The sequence below is a fragment of the Petaurus breviceps genome, unplaced genomic scaffold (assembly GCF_028583685.1).
Source record: "Petaurus breviceps papuanus isolate PSGF00001 unplaced genomic scaffold, PetGlider_PUasm1.0 174, whole genome shotgun sequence".
In the NCBI taxonomy this organism is placed as follows: domain Eukaryota; kingdom Metazoa; phylum Chordata; class Mammalia; order Diprotodontia; family Petauridae; genus Petaurus; species Petaurus breviceps.
The window spans coordinates 76,566,527-76,583,018 of NW_027185761.1; the positions used below are offsets into that span (position 1 = coordinate 76,566,527).

General features: G+C 52.1%; 1 protein-coding gene across 1 annotated transcript in view; it reads right to left on the minus strand.

Annotated features, from left to right (window-relative positions):
• Positions 1-1,538: 1,538 nt before the first annotated feature.
• Positions 1,539-16,492, minus strand: part of STAC (SH3 and cysteine rich domain) — a 67,430-nt gene continuing 52,476 nt past the window's right edge. Inside the window, exons 6-10 of the mRNA XM_069084445.1 lie at positions 15,768-15,843; positions 14,593-14,669; positions 12,476-12,564; positions 8,119-8,401; positions 1,539-3,741 (exon numbers count right to left, since the gene is read on the minus strand). Of these exons, the coding sequence (XP_068940546.1) occupies positions 3,643-3,741; positions 8,119-8,401; positions 12,476-12,564; positions 14,593-14,669; positions 15,768-15,843 (624 nt within the window). The 3' untranslated portion in view covers positions 1,539-3,642. The remainder of the gene's footprint in view (positions 3,742-8,118; positions 8,402-12,475; positions 12,565-14,592; positions 14,670-15,767; positions 15,844-16,492) is intronic.

Genomic DNA, 16,492 nt, shown 5'->3' on the forward strand with positions numbered 1-16,492 from the left:
AAGAGAGCAAGGTGCTTTTCCAAGTGACCAGTGACAGAGAATGAGAAATGCAGAGCAGGAAAGAGCCCCAGAGTCTGACCTCATTTCTCAAAGAGGGGCCAGGGGACTTGTCTGAGGTCATAGAGGTTGTTTGATTGTAGAGACATGAATTCCGCTGCTGTATCCCCTCTTTAGATTCACACAATCGACTGACAGGAGCAGAGAATACAAGATCCTCCGGTTCACTTATTCAATAAACTAGATTTCAGTTCAGTAAACTGGGGCAGGAAGTGTGGAACTCTCTTTATGGTTGACGTCATGTTTTCATAACAGGCTCACAGCTCTATGAGAGCATTGGAGACTGAAGGTATGGCCAAGAAAAAACCAGTTGACATTGATCAATCCCTAGCCCTTTGGGCTGGCTGGACAAGTCCTGCATTCTCTGGTTCCTCCTCATGGCATCCTTAGAAGCTGTACCAGAAGCAATTAAATTACCCAATCAAGATTCATGAAGTGCTCGCTGAGTGCTAGGTACTGGGGCAAATTTATGAAGAAGACAAAGAATAAATGATCCTTATTCTCTAGGAATATATATCCTAACAGGAGAGATAGTGAGGGCCTGCACAAGGATGCCAAGAATGACTGGAAAGGCCTAGTATTAGCCTGGGTCTCCAAGGACCACCCAGCTCACTCATGAGAGGCACAGCCCCCAAAGCTTGGCTTCTGCATTCTGTAGATGGCCATTCTCTCCAGGGCTGGAGGCAGGGGTGCTCCCTTAGTGCTGGGTGGGAATGCCCACTAGGTCAGTCACTAGCCACCAAAGGAATCCTTTACTCCATTATGCTCCCATGTTCTCTTTCTATTCACTCATCCCAGCTTCTCTGCCCATCTTAAGACTTGGACACAAGAAGTGATGCCAGAGAGTTTCAGGGACATGTGTGATTGTGGAGGTGGGCTGATGATGTGGCAAGAAGTTGAGACCTCGGCTAGACAATATGAGGGCTGTGCTGGTCACTCTCTAGTGCTGCAAGACCCAGAGGAAAGAAGACCTCCTGAATGGAGGACCCAAGGGGAGGCATGGCCAGAAGCTACAAAGCTGTAGAGGTGGAGATGGGCTGTGACTGATGCTGTTGGATGCAGCCTGGATACCAGGGGACCCCACAGTCTCCCAGTCTCTTACAAGGGGTCTATGGGCGAAGAGTAGAGGCATTTTAGAGAGGAGAGGATGGCCATGCTCTTTCCCAGGCCCTCCCTGGCTGGGCCCCCATGTTGGCTAGTCCCCCCCACCTCCTCCTACCCCATGGCTGGAGCCATATGTGGGAAGAACCCTGGACCTGGAATCATACCCTGCCCCTGCCACGTACCACTTGGGTGAATGACTTTGTAGTCTGGATGGGTGTCATTTGTTGAAAGATAAAGAGAAGGGCAAAGTGGGCACGCTGCTACCATTAAAGCCTGGCCTTTTCTTGGCCACCAGCTCAAAGTGTATCCCACTGGAATTCAAGAAGAAGCCAGGACACAGGCTGTTCTCATACCAAAGAGTATTTTTTATTATTAAATAGAACACTGAGTTAGAGGCAATCAGTGTTGGTCTTCAGACATTCAGTTTTCAGGCGAATGCATCTCCTCCTGCCTTGGGGAAGTCCATGTGTTTCCTGGACCCCCATTTATGGCACCCCCATCTTCGGCAAGGAGGGCACTCAGGGCTGCCTCAGAAGTGAGGGTAAGGCATTCAAAGAAAGAGCGAGAAGCCTCCCACCCATCCCCATCTCCTGTTCAGTCCCAGGCCATAATGAAGAAGAGACATCACTGGAGACAGTCGGGCTTTGGTTCTGAAAAGCTACATGTCAGTGGGCAGGATAGAAGCCGCCGGGCAGTCACTTTAATTGCTTTATTGATTTGTATCAAAATAAGTCAAACTGACATTGATTTCAAGGCCATTGTGGATTAGAGTTCACCTTCTTCTTTAGCTAGATGCTACAAATTGGGCTGGGATGCAAAGAGAGTGAAGGGGGAGACATACATCCATGTGAACTCTAGCCTTTGGTGGGGTGGGAGAAGGGAAGAGGAGACATTGAATGGGCCCCTCTTAGCCCCTCTGGCTTCTGAGGGAAGAAGGATGGTAGCAGCTCCTTTCCCCACCAGGGAGGTTATAGTAAATGGTCCTAGGGAAGTAGGGATTTTGGTTTGGCAAGCCCAGATTTGGCTCCTTCTAAACCCTGACTCTGATCCTTGAATCTGACAGGCCTAAGAACCCCACACAAGTGCCAGGCTCTCTGCCCAATGGAGGTGAGGGTGCTGGGAACAAAAAGGGATTTCACCAGATGTCCTGACTCTCCACCTCATGGCCCCTGGGCGGTTGCCTGGTTTTGAACCCAAGGAGAATGAAGAAAATGAATTCTTTCTGATACTAAATAAAGTCTCCCTTCACCCAACCATCACTAGATAGATGGCATCTCCAAATCTGTCTGTGTAATTCTCTCCACCTGTGGGAAAAGTAGAATAAGGAAGGAAGGAGAGACCTTCTGGAACAGATGTCTCCTCTGGGTTTGATGGGTATAAGATACAAGGCATCAAAGTCATGTAATATACTATACATTGAGAAAGGAGAGAGAGAGAAAGAGAGACAGAGAGAGACAGAGAGACAGAGACAGAGTGAGAGAGAGGGGGGGGAGAGGAGGAAGGAGGGAGAGACAGAGAGACAGAGAGAGACACAGAGAGAGACAGAGAGACGGAGACAGAGTGAGGGGGGTGAGAGGAGGAAGGAGGGAGAGACAGAGACAGAGAGAGAGAGAGACAGAGAGACAGAGACAGAGTGAGAGAGAGGGGAGAGAGGAGGAAGGAGGAAGAGACAGAGAGAGAGACACACACACACAGAGACAGAGACAGAGAGAGAGAGACAGAGAGAGAGACACACACACACACAGACAGAGAGAGACAGAGACAGAGAAGACCCCAATGGGCCACTGTATCTCCTGACACTCTGACAACATGCGATTCTAGAGCCAGTTGTCTCACATTGGTGGGCTCTAAGCTGCTTCCTGGTGAGACTGGCCACAGTTCAAAATGCTCCACTGTTTGACTAACACTGTGGACAGAAAGCCAGGGCTCATGTCACATTGGACCCAAAGCATCAGCCTGTCCTCAGTCCAGAGAAGGACAGAGTTGACGGTCTGGGGCCCAGGTAGCACAGGGCTGCCTCAGGAACCAGACACACAGACATCTTTCAGATAAGTATGTTTACATTCCAGCTGCTTCCTGTTCCCCTCCCCCAATTTCTTCCTGTGAAGGGCATCACCCCCAGTCTCTGTTCACACCCAGTGGGAGACCAAGTACATTTCCTCAACAAAGCCTCTGTCCTGTTACCATTCTGATGTTGCTATTGCTGTTCAACAGCCTGATATGTGTGTGTGTGTGTGGTTGTATGTGTGTGTGCATGTTTGTGTGTGTGCCTGTGTATGTGCGTGTTTGTGTGTGTGCCTGTGTGTATGTATGTGTGTGTGTTTGTGTGTGTGCGTGCCTGTGTGTGTGTGTGTGTGTGTGTGTGTGATCATTCACATTCTCACTGTCCCCTGGGGGTCATCAGAACCGATAGTGTCCATATGAAGAGACTGTTGGCCATCACCAGCCAAGGTTTTCACTGCACAAAGAGGGGCACAGAAATCAGATGTTTTCTAGGATGTCCAGAGGCACCAGGCCCTTCTTTCTGCCGCTGCAGACCTTGATGAAGCCGTCCTGTCCTTCTTCTGAGGCCACACAGATCTGAATTCAAAGGGAGGAAGAAGGAAGGCTCAGTGACTGGTAGCCCCCTCCAGGCACCATTGGGTGCAGGGGAAGACATTGGAGGAATGGGAGAAGAGAAGCCCAGAAGAGTGAGCTTGGGCACTCGACCTTGACTTTCTGGGCTGGGTGTGAGCAGAACTGAATCCACACTAGTGAGTAAGGCTGAAATATGGAGCCCCTCCAGCCAGTCACCACCCTTCTAGCATGGTGCTGTAAGTGTCTGTGCACAGACAGGCTCTGACCATGTCAGGGAGAGGAAGTCTCACCTCCTCACTTCCAGACACCGATTCTGTCAATGGCCAGTATCTGGAAGGCCTCACCTTCATGATAATCTCTTGTGGTGATGCTGGAAGGCTGGAAATCATGGGGTGCCACATTCTATGAAGGGTTAATGTCATGGGCAAGCCGTGGGGTAGTGGAATTAACAAACCTCCTGCCCCTGCTGACTTGTGGGAAAGAAAGGGAGAACATTACTGGGGGCACAGGCCACACTAGGACCCATAGAATGTTCACAGACCTTGAGAATGGTCTTCAGGGCATTGGCTGGGTCTTCTCTAGAGAGTGGAGAGGAGGCCTTAGAGAAGAGCTGCTTGTAATGAGAGGGTGTGGTCAAGCAGGGGCACCTACTTCACCTGCAGAGGGCTGACTCTCATGGCACCTTGCCACCCCTGGATGGATTGACCCTATATTTGCTGGAGGGGATTGGAGTTCGAAGGCCCCAGAGTGGCCTCTTCCTTTTGCATTGCTTTGCCTGTGGAACTTTGGCCTGAATGGCGGCCCTTTCTGAATCATAAATGGGATGGATATTTTCTAGGTTCTAAGGGCCTCTGAGGCACATGGCCTAATTTCAAGTATCACCGGTCACTGTGGGTTCCATGAACCACTTTGACTCTCATGTGGAGAGAACAGACTAACGTTGCCTGTCATTTGACTAACAGCTGGTGCAAATCCAGGCCCAACAGTGTGGGGAGCACAAAATACAGCCCCCCCTCAAAACAGGTCATAATTATAGTCTATAAATGCAGGTTTTCTGCTCAGGGGTTGGAATCTTTAAAAAACATCGTGAAAGCAAATTGGTGGCCGATTGGACAGTGTCTCACTTGAGGGCTTGCTGCTGAGCAGACAGTAGCAGATCCCGGGCCTGTGGGGACAGAGCTGGGCCCAGAGCTGAGCAGGAGCAGGAGGGTAGCTTGGCCTGCCTTGGGGACGTGGGGACGGGGTGCAGAGCTTTGAGTGGCCTCCTTCTGATACCCAACCACAGACCCAGCTTTTTAGCATCAGTCTGTTTACATCAAAGAATGACGCCAGAGAAGCTGAATGGAGGGATGCAGTCCTGGAACAGGAGGACAAGGGCCGGGGCTTGCCCGGGCAGCTCACGGGATCCGTTGGTCAGGAGACCACAAGGTAAGCCCCTGGCAGGATGGCTGGGCCCCCTTCCTGGTGGGGAGCATTGGTAGCAAAACCACAGGCCAGAGGTGACTATGATGAGAAGGGGAGGGGGTGTGCCCCTGCCGAGATCATGGATTCCCAGCTAAGTCTGGCTGGATCCATCTTGTTCCAAATTCACGGGGTGCAAACATGCCCTCCAGTAGGATGAGAAAGTTTTGGCCATTTTGAACTGGATCTCTGGTTCAACTGATGCAGGGCCTGCCCTCCACTAGCACAGATGGCTGCAGTCTTAGAACGGCCCAGGGTTTCTGAGAAGTTAAAAGACTTGTCCAAGGTCACCTGAGGTGACCTGAGGCTCATGTTCTAAACACCTGAGGGCAGCTCTCTCTCTACTCCCTGGGCTGCTTGACTCTCGACAAAGTCCTTGCCTCAAACCCATTCCACAGTCCGTGAGTTTTGCTGGGGTAGGGAGGTCAGGGAATGATGGGGGGTGAGGTAGGGACTGGGGGGGCATTGGGGAATCTGGCTCTCTTCTTTACTACCGGGTGTGGCCTTCCCCCTCCCCTCCAATATGAAAGGACTGGGACAACAGCTCTAAGTCAGAGCTCCAAGAAGTTCATTCACACAAAGGTTTTGCTTGGGACTCTGGCTGAAGAGTTGAGGTCACAGATGTTGTCAGGCCACTCTGGCACATTCCCATGGCTTTTTTGTTTAAGGATAACCTCCTCCATCCTGCCTTTTCTTCATGGCCCACCCCAAAGCCTCCAGGGCTCAGTTCAGCTGCCATCTTTTCCAGGAGACTTTCCTTTGTCCCTCCTGCCTTCTATTCTCCCAGAGCCCTCTGTCGGGATCTCCCCTTGGCCCCACCACACTGTCCCATGTATTAGACTACACTGTGTACACAGCATCCCCTACCTCACCCAGCAGGAGGTAAGCCCCTGAGATCAGATGGGTTATTTCATCCTTGGAACCCCACACCAAGCGCCGTTTCTGGTACAGGGCAGGGGTTCATTAAGGGTTGAGTTTGACTAAACTGACCAGCACCACAGCTCCCAAGGCTGCTTTGTTTGCATAGCAGAGAGAACCAGCCAGCCCCAGGGATTGGTTATTATATAAGCTGCTCATTTCCATATAATGAGCAGGGCAATTTGGGAAAACCTGAAGCTTCTGGACATCTTGTGATGACAAATCCTGTTCCTCATAAAAGTCTTATGTGTTTCTATGGCAACCACTCAGAGGACATGACAATATCTCTGGAGGGCATGAGGGCCCTGGACCTGGAGGTGGGCTCATGGACCAAAGAGGTGGAGTGGGGCTGGGATTTGCGGGGGGCTCCCCAGGACCACTTGACTCCCTGCTGGACCCTCCAGCTCCCTGTATCCTCCCCAAAGCACACATGGCTTTTCTTAGGCTCTGAAACTCAGTCCTGAGAGCCTGACCCAGAACAGAAGGAAAGGGGTGGGGGGGTTCTTTCAGGGAGGGGGAGTTCCCATTGTGGCCACAATAGTGAGAGTCTATGCTGGAGTTGGCTATGATGACCCAGATGGAGTCCCAAAGAGGCTGGTTCCCCAGGACAGGTAGCAACCCCATCTCTCAGTCTCTCCCTGGGTCCTTTGCTCCAGACTGCACTCCTTTTGTGGCCTAGGACCACCACGCCCAGCTCTCTGTTTCAGCTTTGCCTGTGTCCGCTCTCTCACGGTCTCACACAGACATCTGCCCTCCCTTTGCTAGCAGCCTCAGGCTCAGGGAGAACTGTCTCCCTGGTCTGTACCTTGTGGCTGGGCAAAGGAATGAATCTGTGAGAACCAGGGTAGCTTGAAATGGGTATTCTGAAGCAGATGGCAACCTGCTCCCAATGGCTGAGCTCAAGGAGAGGTCTGGGCAGCTGGGGCCAGAGAAGGAAGCGTGGGATGCCAACCTCCAAATTTCAAGGGAAAGGAAGGAAATTAAAGCACCTGGAGAAAATCAGAGCAGGTGATTCCTGGATCCTGCTGCCTCGTCTCTGATGTACTGGGGAGAGGAAAACCAAAAGGGCCTCCAGGTGGACCCAAACAGAGGTGCCAAGCCTGCACAATGTGCCTTTGTTTCTAGCAATCTAAGGTTTACCCCTGGCCAGAAAGGAAAGTCATCTGGGAGCCAGAGCAGGAGATGGCAGGAAGAGGGAGCAGCATCTCAGCTCTGGCTTTTCCCTTCCCAGGATTCCTTGGGTGCTGTCTTCAGGACTGAACCCTGCACCAACCAGGCCAGGATCCCCTCAGGGGTCTCCACCATGGGGCCTGTGATGAGGAGGGGTCTTTCTGAAGCGCTCAGTGTCATTCAGAGCCAAGCTTGGTAAGAAGGCTGGTGGGCAAGCTGGACAGGAGACGCTTTATTCCCCAAAGCAGCTGCCTTGGAAAGGCTGTGGGGAGGCCTGAGGCCCAAGGCTGCTGGGAGCGGCAGTGACAGCTTCGGAACTGCTGCTGCTACTGGCCATGTCTGATGGCTCCACGGTGCCTGGAAGCACTTTCTGTTCATTCACTCATTGAAGCTTCATAGAAACCCTTTCAGGGAGGGCATGGAGGACCCAGAGCTTCAGAACCAGCCCTTCGTGACTCGTCCGACACCATCCCCAGGTGCCGCCCTGCCTTCCTCACCTCCTCAGATGACTAGGGTCAGGGTGGACGTACAGAGAGGCAGCTAGGGGCTGCAGGAGAGCCCTTAGCTGACATATGCCAACTAGCTGTGGGACCCTGGTCAAGTCTCCTGACCTCTGTCTGCCTCAGGGTCCTTATCTGTAAGATGGAGATACTAACAGCAGCTTCTTCCCAGGGTTGTCATGAGGATTAAATGAAATAATATTTGTAGAGTGCTTTGCTAAACACTACCCATCACCATTAAGCACCTTCACCACCTGCTGCCTGTTCCAAATCCTCTCATGGGATCGCCAAGGCAGGCTCTCCTCTCCTGGGGGCTCTGCTGCTCACTCACCTGGTTCTCCTTCAGGGTGATCTGTCCCTGTTCTCTGCAGCCAATGAAGGTCTGGATGCACTTGAAAATCTTCTCATCTGGCTGCACACGCTGAACAAAATTGGCAGGAAAAAACCCAGTTCGGTCTTGAATCTTCCCCTGCAAGGTGGAGAGGAACATGAATCCATCTTCTTCAGGTTGCTGAGAAATATAGCAAATGACCAGCAAAAGAAGGGAATGGAAATACTCCACCTTCCACCAGTCTTCGTTGGAGTCCTCGAGGACAGTGACCACATCTCCTGGTCTGGAAGGAAAGAGAGAAAGGCCCTTTGACTCAGGAGGCACAGGCCAGGGCCCATGATCTCCAGGGGATTCAGACAATGACCAGACCTGCCTGTGGTCACGAGAACACCTGTGACAGATGGGAGCTGGTCCTCCTCACCACCCACTGTGATCTCCTGCTAATTAACACCCACGGTTACCAGAGATCCACAGTAAGACCCGCCATGGAGTGCTGCCCTCTGGGACATCCTGGGAGCACCACGTTTCCGAGCTGCCAGCTGATGGTATGATGCCTTAGGGGAGGGCTTTGGTCTTTATCTCAGGTCAGCGCTTCCCTCCAGTTGACTAATCTGTTGAGACATCCCCTGTTCCTGGGCAAAGAACCTCCCACGGAGCCTGATCCAGCGGCAGACATTGTGCACGAGCCCTCGACTAGACTCGCATTGGGAGCCTGCGTAGCCAGAGCCCCCCGGACCTGGAGAGGCAGAAGTCCAGGCACACAGGGATGGCTGAGCGAGGCTCTCCTTGCCCGGTTGGAAGGCAGCGGCGGCCACGGTCTGGGGAATTTCTATTCCCTACCCCTGGATGCACAATAGAAAACCTGAGTGTGTGTGTGTGTGTGGGGGGGGGGGAGGGAAAGGGGGAGCGCTCGTTTCTTTGCCCATAAATTATCTCCTTTCTAGGTCTCCATTTGTAAATTCAAACTGAATATGTGGAGATATGATGGGCTGAGTCTGAGAACTCACACACAAATCATGTTTGAAACAGGGTGGGAAGGACGGAAGCCTGAGTCTGCGCCATGTAATGTGGGGGGCTGGCCACTGAGGGCCCGCGTGGAGCTGGCTCATCCCCTCCCCCAGAGCAGACGCAAGCAGAGGGACAGGCACAGCCCTGTGCTTCCCCATTGGCTCACTGCACGATGGCCATCCATTGGCGGCTCAGCCATAATGAGGAGCGCAAGCCATAGGTTCAAGCGGAGGCTTTCTCACTAGCTTCTCCAATGGCTTCTAGGAGGAAGAACTACGGTGGACCTATAGACTCCACCCTGATGGGGCAGGGGCAGTTGGTTCAGAAGCACAGGCTGGACCCAACAGCTGGCGCCCTCTGGGCTTCCTGTTCTGGTCATATCTTGAGGAGCCCAAGAGCCATCGGACTGTGGTGGGCAGGTACATGAAGCAGGCTTCACACGGTGAGCAGCCACGTGGGGGTGTCTTCAGGTTTAGAGGGAATGGCTCACTACAGGCTTGTATCTGTCACTCTTGTCTCTACCTGAGTCAAAGAGCCCATAATTAAATAATTGATGATGCATTTTGCATGTATGTAAGTGATGCATTTTGTACATCAGTAACTGATGCATTTTTTATGCATGTAGTTGATGATGCATTTTGCGTGCCTGTAACTGATGCATTTTGCGTGCCTGTAATTGATGCATTTTGCATGTATGTAATTGATGATGCATTTTGAGATTCTTGGAGAGAGCTGCCATAAAGAGGGATTTCTAAGGTGGTGTCACCTCTCTCCCTTGCAGGTTCTGTCATCTTTTTTTGAGCCTGGGAACATTGCTCGATTCAGCACCTACCTTCTTCTTGGCCACTAGATGGCTCAGTGCAAAGCATGCTGGATCTGGAGTCAGTAAGACCTGAGTTTGAATCCTGACTCACTTAGGAGCCATGTGACCCCAAGCAAGTCATTAACCCTTTTTGGACTCAGTTTCCTTATCTGTAAAATGGGGATAATTGCACCTACCTCCTAGGGCTGTTGTGAGGATCAAATGAGATAATGTGAAGTGCTTGGTGGACCTTAAGTTTCTCTAGAAATCCTAGACATTCTTAGCAGGCATCCGTGTGTTTAGTACTAACCTCCCCCTGTTCTTGTGTTCTAACTCTGGCTTTTTCTGAGTTCTCCATGTCTATACCTGGTACCAAGAGGCCTGGACAAGCACAGGGGAGCTTCCTAGTGGCTTGGGCAGGACTACCTGGACGAATCCACATTTATGCAAATGGAAGAGCCCCAGGTGAAGGTTGGGCTGAAGTCTTGGTTGGTACTAAGGTTATTCACTTCAAGGAGGTCTTCTGTTAAATCTGCTCCAATGGCTACCACCACCATTATTCACAATGAAGACGAGGTGGGATGTGTGTATATGGTGTGTTGGGAGGTGGAGACATGTCATCCTGGGGACTGCAGGGTAAAAGGATGAATCCCGAAGTCAGACGAACTCTGGCTGGAGAGTCAGCCAATCAGGGAACAGCACTTAGCAGGTATTTATTAAGCTGGGGGCCCAGTGCTGAGAAATGGGAATATGAAGAAAGGCAAAAATTCCCAAGGCCAAACCCAGTGTCTGCCCTCTAAGAGTGTCCACTCCAAAGGGGAAGAAGCGTGCACATGGATAGGTCTATTCGAGCTTCCTGCAGAAGAGACGGAAGAGATCCACAGAGGGAAGACGCTGGCATGGGGGAGAGGGAGACCAGGAAAGTCCTGCTCAAGGTGGGATTGGAGTTGAGTCTTGAAGGAAGTCAGGGGTACTAAGACACAGAACAGAGGAGGAAGAACATTCAGGGCCAGGAACAGCCAGTAGTCAGCGCCTCTGGATCATAGAGTGCATGGAGTGGACCCAGTGGACCAAGGTGGATGGGAGGGCAGGAGAGGGCCTTGAACCCCAGACAGAGGACTTTGTATTTATTCAGGGAGGTGGTAGTGACTGCTGGAGGTCAGTGAGGCAGGGGCTGTCTCTTCCGTCCCCCTGAGCTTTCCCATCCTCCTTTCCTCCCACCTTTGGGATGGGCGCTAAGGCCAGGAGTCTTCGCTACATGAGTGCTGGGCTTCAGCTGGGACACAAGGGGCGGGGGGGGGAAGGCAGGAGAGCCCTCAGGGCCAGGGCCAGGACCATGTTGCCTCCCAAGGGCGCCCTCTCCATCTAAAATCATGCCTTGGAGCAGGAGCTCAGTCACGGTCACACAGCTCCTCTCCATGGCCATTCAGCCAAATGTTCTAGAAGCCTGCACATCCCACCAAAGATGCTGCTCTCCATTCTCTAGGTCAGCAGTCCTGATCCTGGCCCAAGCCAACAGCAGCAAGCAGCCTGATTTCAGAGAACTTGGCTACATTTCAGCTCTCACTGCCCAGTGAGGGTTCACCTTTGTCAGGTGGAGTAACGGTTGGTGACAAGAGGGCCTGGGACCTCAGGAATCCCACAGTGACCCTGTCAGCCAAGTCTTCTTCCTTCTGAGAAGCTTGGAGGAAGTCACAGAGAAAAGAGGTAATCACCAGAGGAAAGAAATGGAGGATGGGGGGAGGGGAGGAGAAAGGAAGGGGGAGAAGGGAAAGAATAAGAGACAGATCAAGATTGAGAGAAAGACAGAGACAGAGACAGAGAGGGAGGAGAGAGAGAGTGGGGATGATCTGGGTGAATCTCAAGAATCAAAGAGAAGTCGGGGCCAAGACATGAGTGCGTGTGAGGGAGGGGGTGGGGAGGCTTTGTGAATTATTCATGGTCCTTCACACGGGGCCTCATAGCTGAGGATGCTGGCCTTGAGCCAGCGTGGGAGGGAATTTTCCCATGCTCCACTTTTCCAGAAGCCAGCACCCCCAGAGAATTTCAGTAGCTTTAATTGCTAATTAACTTCCCATTATCTTCTGAGGAAGAAAGGACAAGCCCCAAAGGGTCCCATCTGGCCTGGAAGAATCACCCCTTTCCTGCAGAAACATGGCTGGAAAATCCATAAATCTTCTCCTGAGACTTACTCATGTCTTCTGGTCTTGATGGGAAAAGAGACAAACAGCTTTTCACTTGCCACAGAGAGATGAGCACATCACTGACTGTCCCTTATCAGCCTCCCCAGATCTGTGGTCAGTGCTGACCTGTCCATGGGCCACTGGGCTTTGTGGGTCTGAAAGCTGCCTAGAATTCCCTTCTGTCCGGGGTCCCTCCAGCAGGGCAAGAGATTTGGACTCTTTTGTCTGCCATTTTGTGAGCTTACAATAGCTTTGATTTGGGCCTGCTGGTGGCTTAGGTGAGTCCTGAATGAACTCAGATCTGTGGGGGAGACCCAGTCAGGTGGTTTTTCCTCCTTCCCAGGAAAGCCCGGACCTTTCTTACCTCATTTCCAGGTCTTCATTCTCCTGGGGGACAAATTTGTACAAGGCAACGTAGGTGCTGGTCTGTGCGGTGTCTTTGTGCAGAGGCCCCTGTCAGGTGGGAGAGAAGAGAGGGAAAGGAAGGAGAGTGACGGTGCCCCTCCCTTTCAGGCCTTCTCAAGGCTGCCTAACTGCAGGCCTCTGTTCCCTGGGAAGGACTCTACTCTTCCCCTTTGGGATGTGCCATGATCGCTTGCCCCCAAGATGCCCACTAAAGTGGAGGGCTGGTTCAGGGAGGGGGTGCAGAAGAAAGCTCTTCCAGTTCAGAAAGAGGTCAAAGTGCCCAGTAATCAGTGCATTTCTTTTTTCTTTGACCCCTGGACAAGAGCCCTGCAAATGGGTGTCTGGTAGGTAAAGGGAGGACCTCCATGTGGACCTATCTTAGGCCTCAGACATGGGCAGGTTCCCAAGCCTTGTAACCTTAGACACTGTTTGATGGGGCAGGATGACTGGGGCACCAGGAGCAGGGAAAGGCCCGGGTCAAGAGGCTCAGTTAATGTATGTTGGATGAGCATCTGCTGGGGAGCGGAGAGGGAAGACTATCTAGTCTTTTCAGGAGAATGGCTTGACTGGGTTGTTTCCTGTCCACTATCTGGCAGGGATATGATATCAGGACCCAAGGCTGAGGAACTGGCATTTCCCTCATTCCTTCATTCAGTCATCCACTCATTCTGCCATTATCATCCATCCATCCATCCATCCATCCGTCCATCCGTCCGTCCGTCCATCTGTCCGTCCATCCATCCGTCCATCCATCCGTCCATCCATCCATCCATCCATCCATCCGTCCATCCTTCCTTCCTTCTATCCATCCACCCAGCAAACACTTAGTGGGTACCTCCTATGCCCAGGGAGTATCACTGATGGGCATAGATAGAGGGAGAATCTCAAAGCCAAGAAACTCTGGTTTCAAATGCTACTTTGGCACACACTGCCCCCATGTTCCTGGGCTAGTCACTCAAGGTCCCATCGTCCAGTCTAGGCAATGCTCTGTAACGCTTACACTTTAGAGGAAGCACCAACCTGCACTGGTAGAGGGATTTTTCTCATTTGGAGTTTTGTATGTCAATAAAATCCTGGGTCTAGCCCTTACCCTGGTCCCTGTGTGTGAGGTCCAGTGTGAGTGCTGTTGGTGACACAGCCAAAACTCAGGTGGGGTTCTCGGCCTCCAGGAGTTACAGGGCAGAGTGGACAATAGCCATACTACCCAGGAGAAGGGGCTAGCTGACCCACTGGGCCTCTAGGGCTGTCCACAATCTGGCTTTGACTTATGTTCCCCATCGTATTTCCCTTGGAGCACTCTGGTCTAGCCATGAGGGCCTGTTGCTGTTCCTTCCATCCAACATTTGTCCCAGCTATGCCCCTTTCACCTTTACATTCAAGTTCCAACTTCCTCATCCCTGGTTGCTGGTGCCACACCTGCCACTTCCCCATGACCTTGTATCTGGTTTGCATGTAAGGTTCAGACCAGGTACTCCATCTGCCTTGGCAGGGGGGGTGTTCTCATCAGGAATTCCTTATGCCAGTGAAACCCCAGGGGGATCTGGGCCCTGGGCCCAGTTTGCTACACCTGTGCCCTCATCCATATTGCTTTTCTTTCCTGAGGGCAGGGATTATTTTGGTTTTTGACTTTGTGTCCCTGGTGCCTAGAATAGGGCCTGGCACACAGTAGGGGCTTAATCAATACTTGCTGATTGCTCAGCCAGCCTGGAGGGCTGGGTTGTAACTGCTTCATGGACCCAGAGGCAGACACTGCCTGGGGATGTCTGCCGCCTCAGCACAGTAGAAATGAGGCCTCCTTGGTTGGCCCCAAAGGACCAAATGTGGAGGCGAGCCTGGGGCTTGCTGGCCCTCTCCTCTACCTCACCACTGGTCTTTGGGTGGGCTTTGGTGCTTCCTGGGGTGCTCAGAGGACCCCACCCATGAGGCAGACCCCTGAGAGCCTCCATGCAGGGGGCAGGGCCCTAGATGGAGGTGTCACTTTACCATGCCCAGTCTCCTTCCAATGACAACCCCCTCAAAAATCTCTGTTTTCTGAAGAACCCCCCAGATGCCCCAAAGGATGCACTTTTCCCTTACTTTGGTAAATACTGGGCCATCTGTGGTCCTTGAGTCTTCTCTGACATCATCGGAGCCATTTTCTGGATATGTAAACACTGTGGAGGGGAGAGATCACATACCAAAGCCTTGGGACCACAGCCAGGCTGCAGAGCCCTCAGCCACCACGGCCACCCTGCCCAACCTCCTGGTGGCCCCTGGGATCTTCCTTCTCTGGAGGACTTCCGCTCCCAGATAAGCAGCTCTTCTAAATGTGGGGGCCAGGTTTGAGCTCCCATGAGGGGGTGGGGGCAGCCAGCCTCTGAATTACAGCTTCACATTTCTCTCTGTTCTTGTTTAGGCTCTAAGCCATTTTCTTGAATCTCCTAATCTGAAGGAAAGGGATAGTGGGGAAAAAATCCATCCCCCAATCCCCTCCCCTGCCCCAAGTGTTATTTTCACTTGCTTTGTACTTACAGAGTTAGGTTAGAGTTTGTTTTCAATTAGCAATAATGTTGTAGCATATTCACACCCACCTCCCCCTCCTCACCTCTACCTGCACTATTGCAATGGCAAACTGGCCTTCCTGTCTTGTCTCTGTCCTCTACAAGACTGCCCAGTGACTCTCTTAAAGAGCAGGTCCAAAAGGTCACTCTCCTGCTCATGAAGCCCCACTGACTCCCTAGTGCCCCTAGGATCAAACACAAAATACAAACAGCCTGGCTCCAGCCCTTCTTCCCAGGCTGCTGGACCCTGTTCCCCTTCATGTTCTCTGTAGTCCAGCCCTTGTCCAACCAAACCAGTCTGTTTACTCTCCCCCACACATGATGTTCTTCATCCCCCATCTCTGGGAATGACTTGTTTCTAGGTAGTATGCCTTAATGATTTAGCCCAATTTTAAGGAAATACAGTCATGGAAGCAAAGTACAGTAAGTGAATGTTGACTCCTTGGCTGACAGAATCACTAGGCTCTGAAGTGGGGGGATTGGGGAAATCAGAAGTTACACCCAAAGAATTTGGGGGGACATGTCATGGAGGTGGCTGGGTGACTGCATAAGCATCTTTCCTACGACCGATAGATTGATGAAGAGCCCACCCGGTCAGTGTGGCTTAGTACCTGAAGTGGGTCCAAAAGACCCCTGCCCCTGCACCCCTCCTTGCTACTCAGGCAGTCCTGGTATACCTCCGACCAGCCCCACCCCCTCCTTTCTGCTCACCACTGTTGCTACGTCTCCTGCTTGGCTCAAAGAATACTCCAGGCACTTCCTCTGGGACCTCTCCAAGGTCTGAGATCTATGAGAAGAGAGAGGAGGGTGAGCCAGGCCCGGACCACAGCCTGGTCCAGGGAAGAGAAGCCTCAGGCCCTTGTTGCTGGCTGGAGACATTAATGATATTTCAGCAAAATGAACAAATGCTTCATGTCAGTCCATCTCAGGTCTACTGGGGCATTGGTTGGGCCTGCAGTGCTGGCCCCTGGCCCCGGGAAAGCTCAGTCTATCTGTTAGGCAGCCTGACTGCAGGGAAGAGTGGTACCTGGGGGTGGGTCTCTATCTCCCTGGGCCCCCAGTCATGCAGGTAGAGAACAAAACAGTCCCCTTCTTTGCTCATGAGCCAGAATAATTTTAGACATGGGGGTTGCTGTTTCAATGGGTCCCAGCAGCAGGAACCCCTGGGCAGGAGAAGTTTCCCCTCTAAACGGAAGTGCAGAATCATTCCAAAGGGTGGCTGGGCCCTCGGTCCTCCTCCCCCTAGAATGGAAGGGGAGCATTCGCTTTTTCTTTTTTATTTCATCACAAGCAGCCTCGTCACTAGTCATAGTTTGGGCCACGAGTCTCTCACCCTTGGTCTCCCTCTGGGTATGGCACTTACCCAACAAATCAGAAAACCTGATGAGAAATTCTAATGGGTAGCCTGAGGTTGGGAGACCTGGTATCAACTGAAG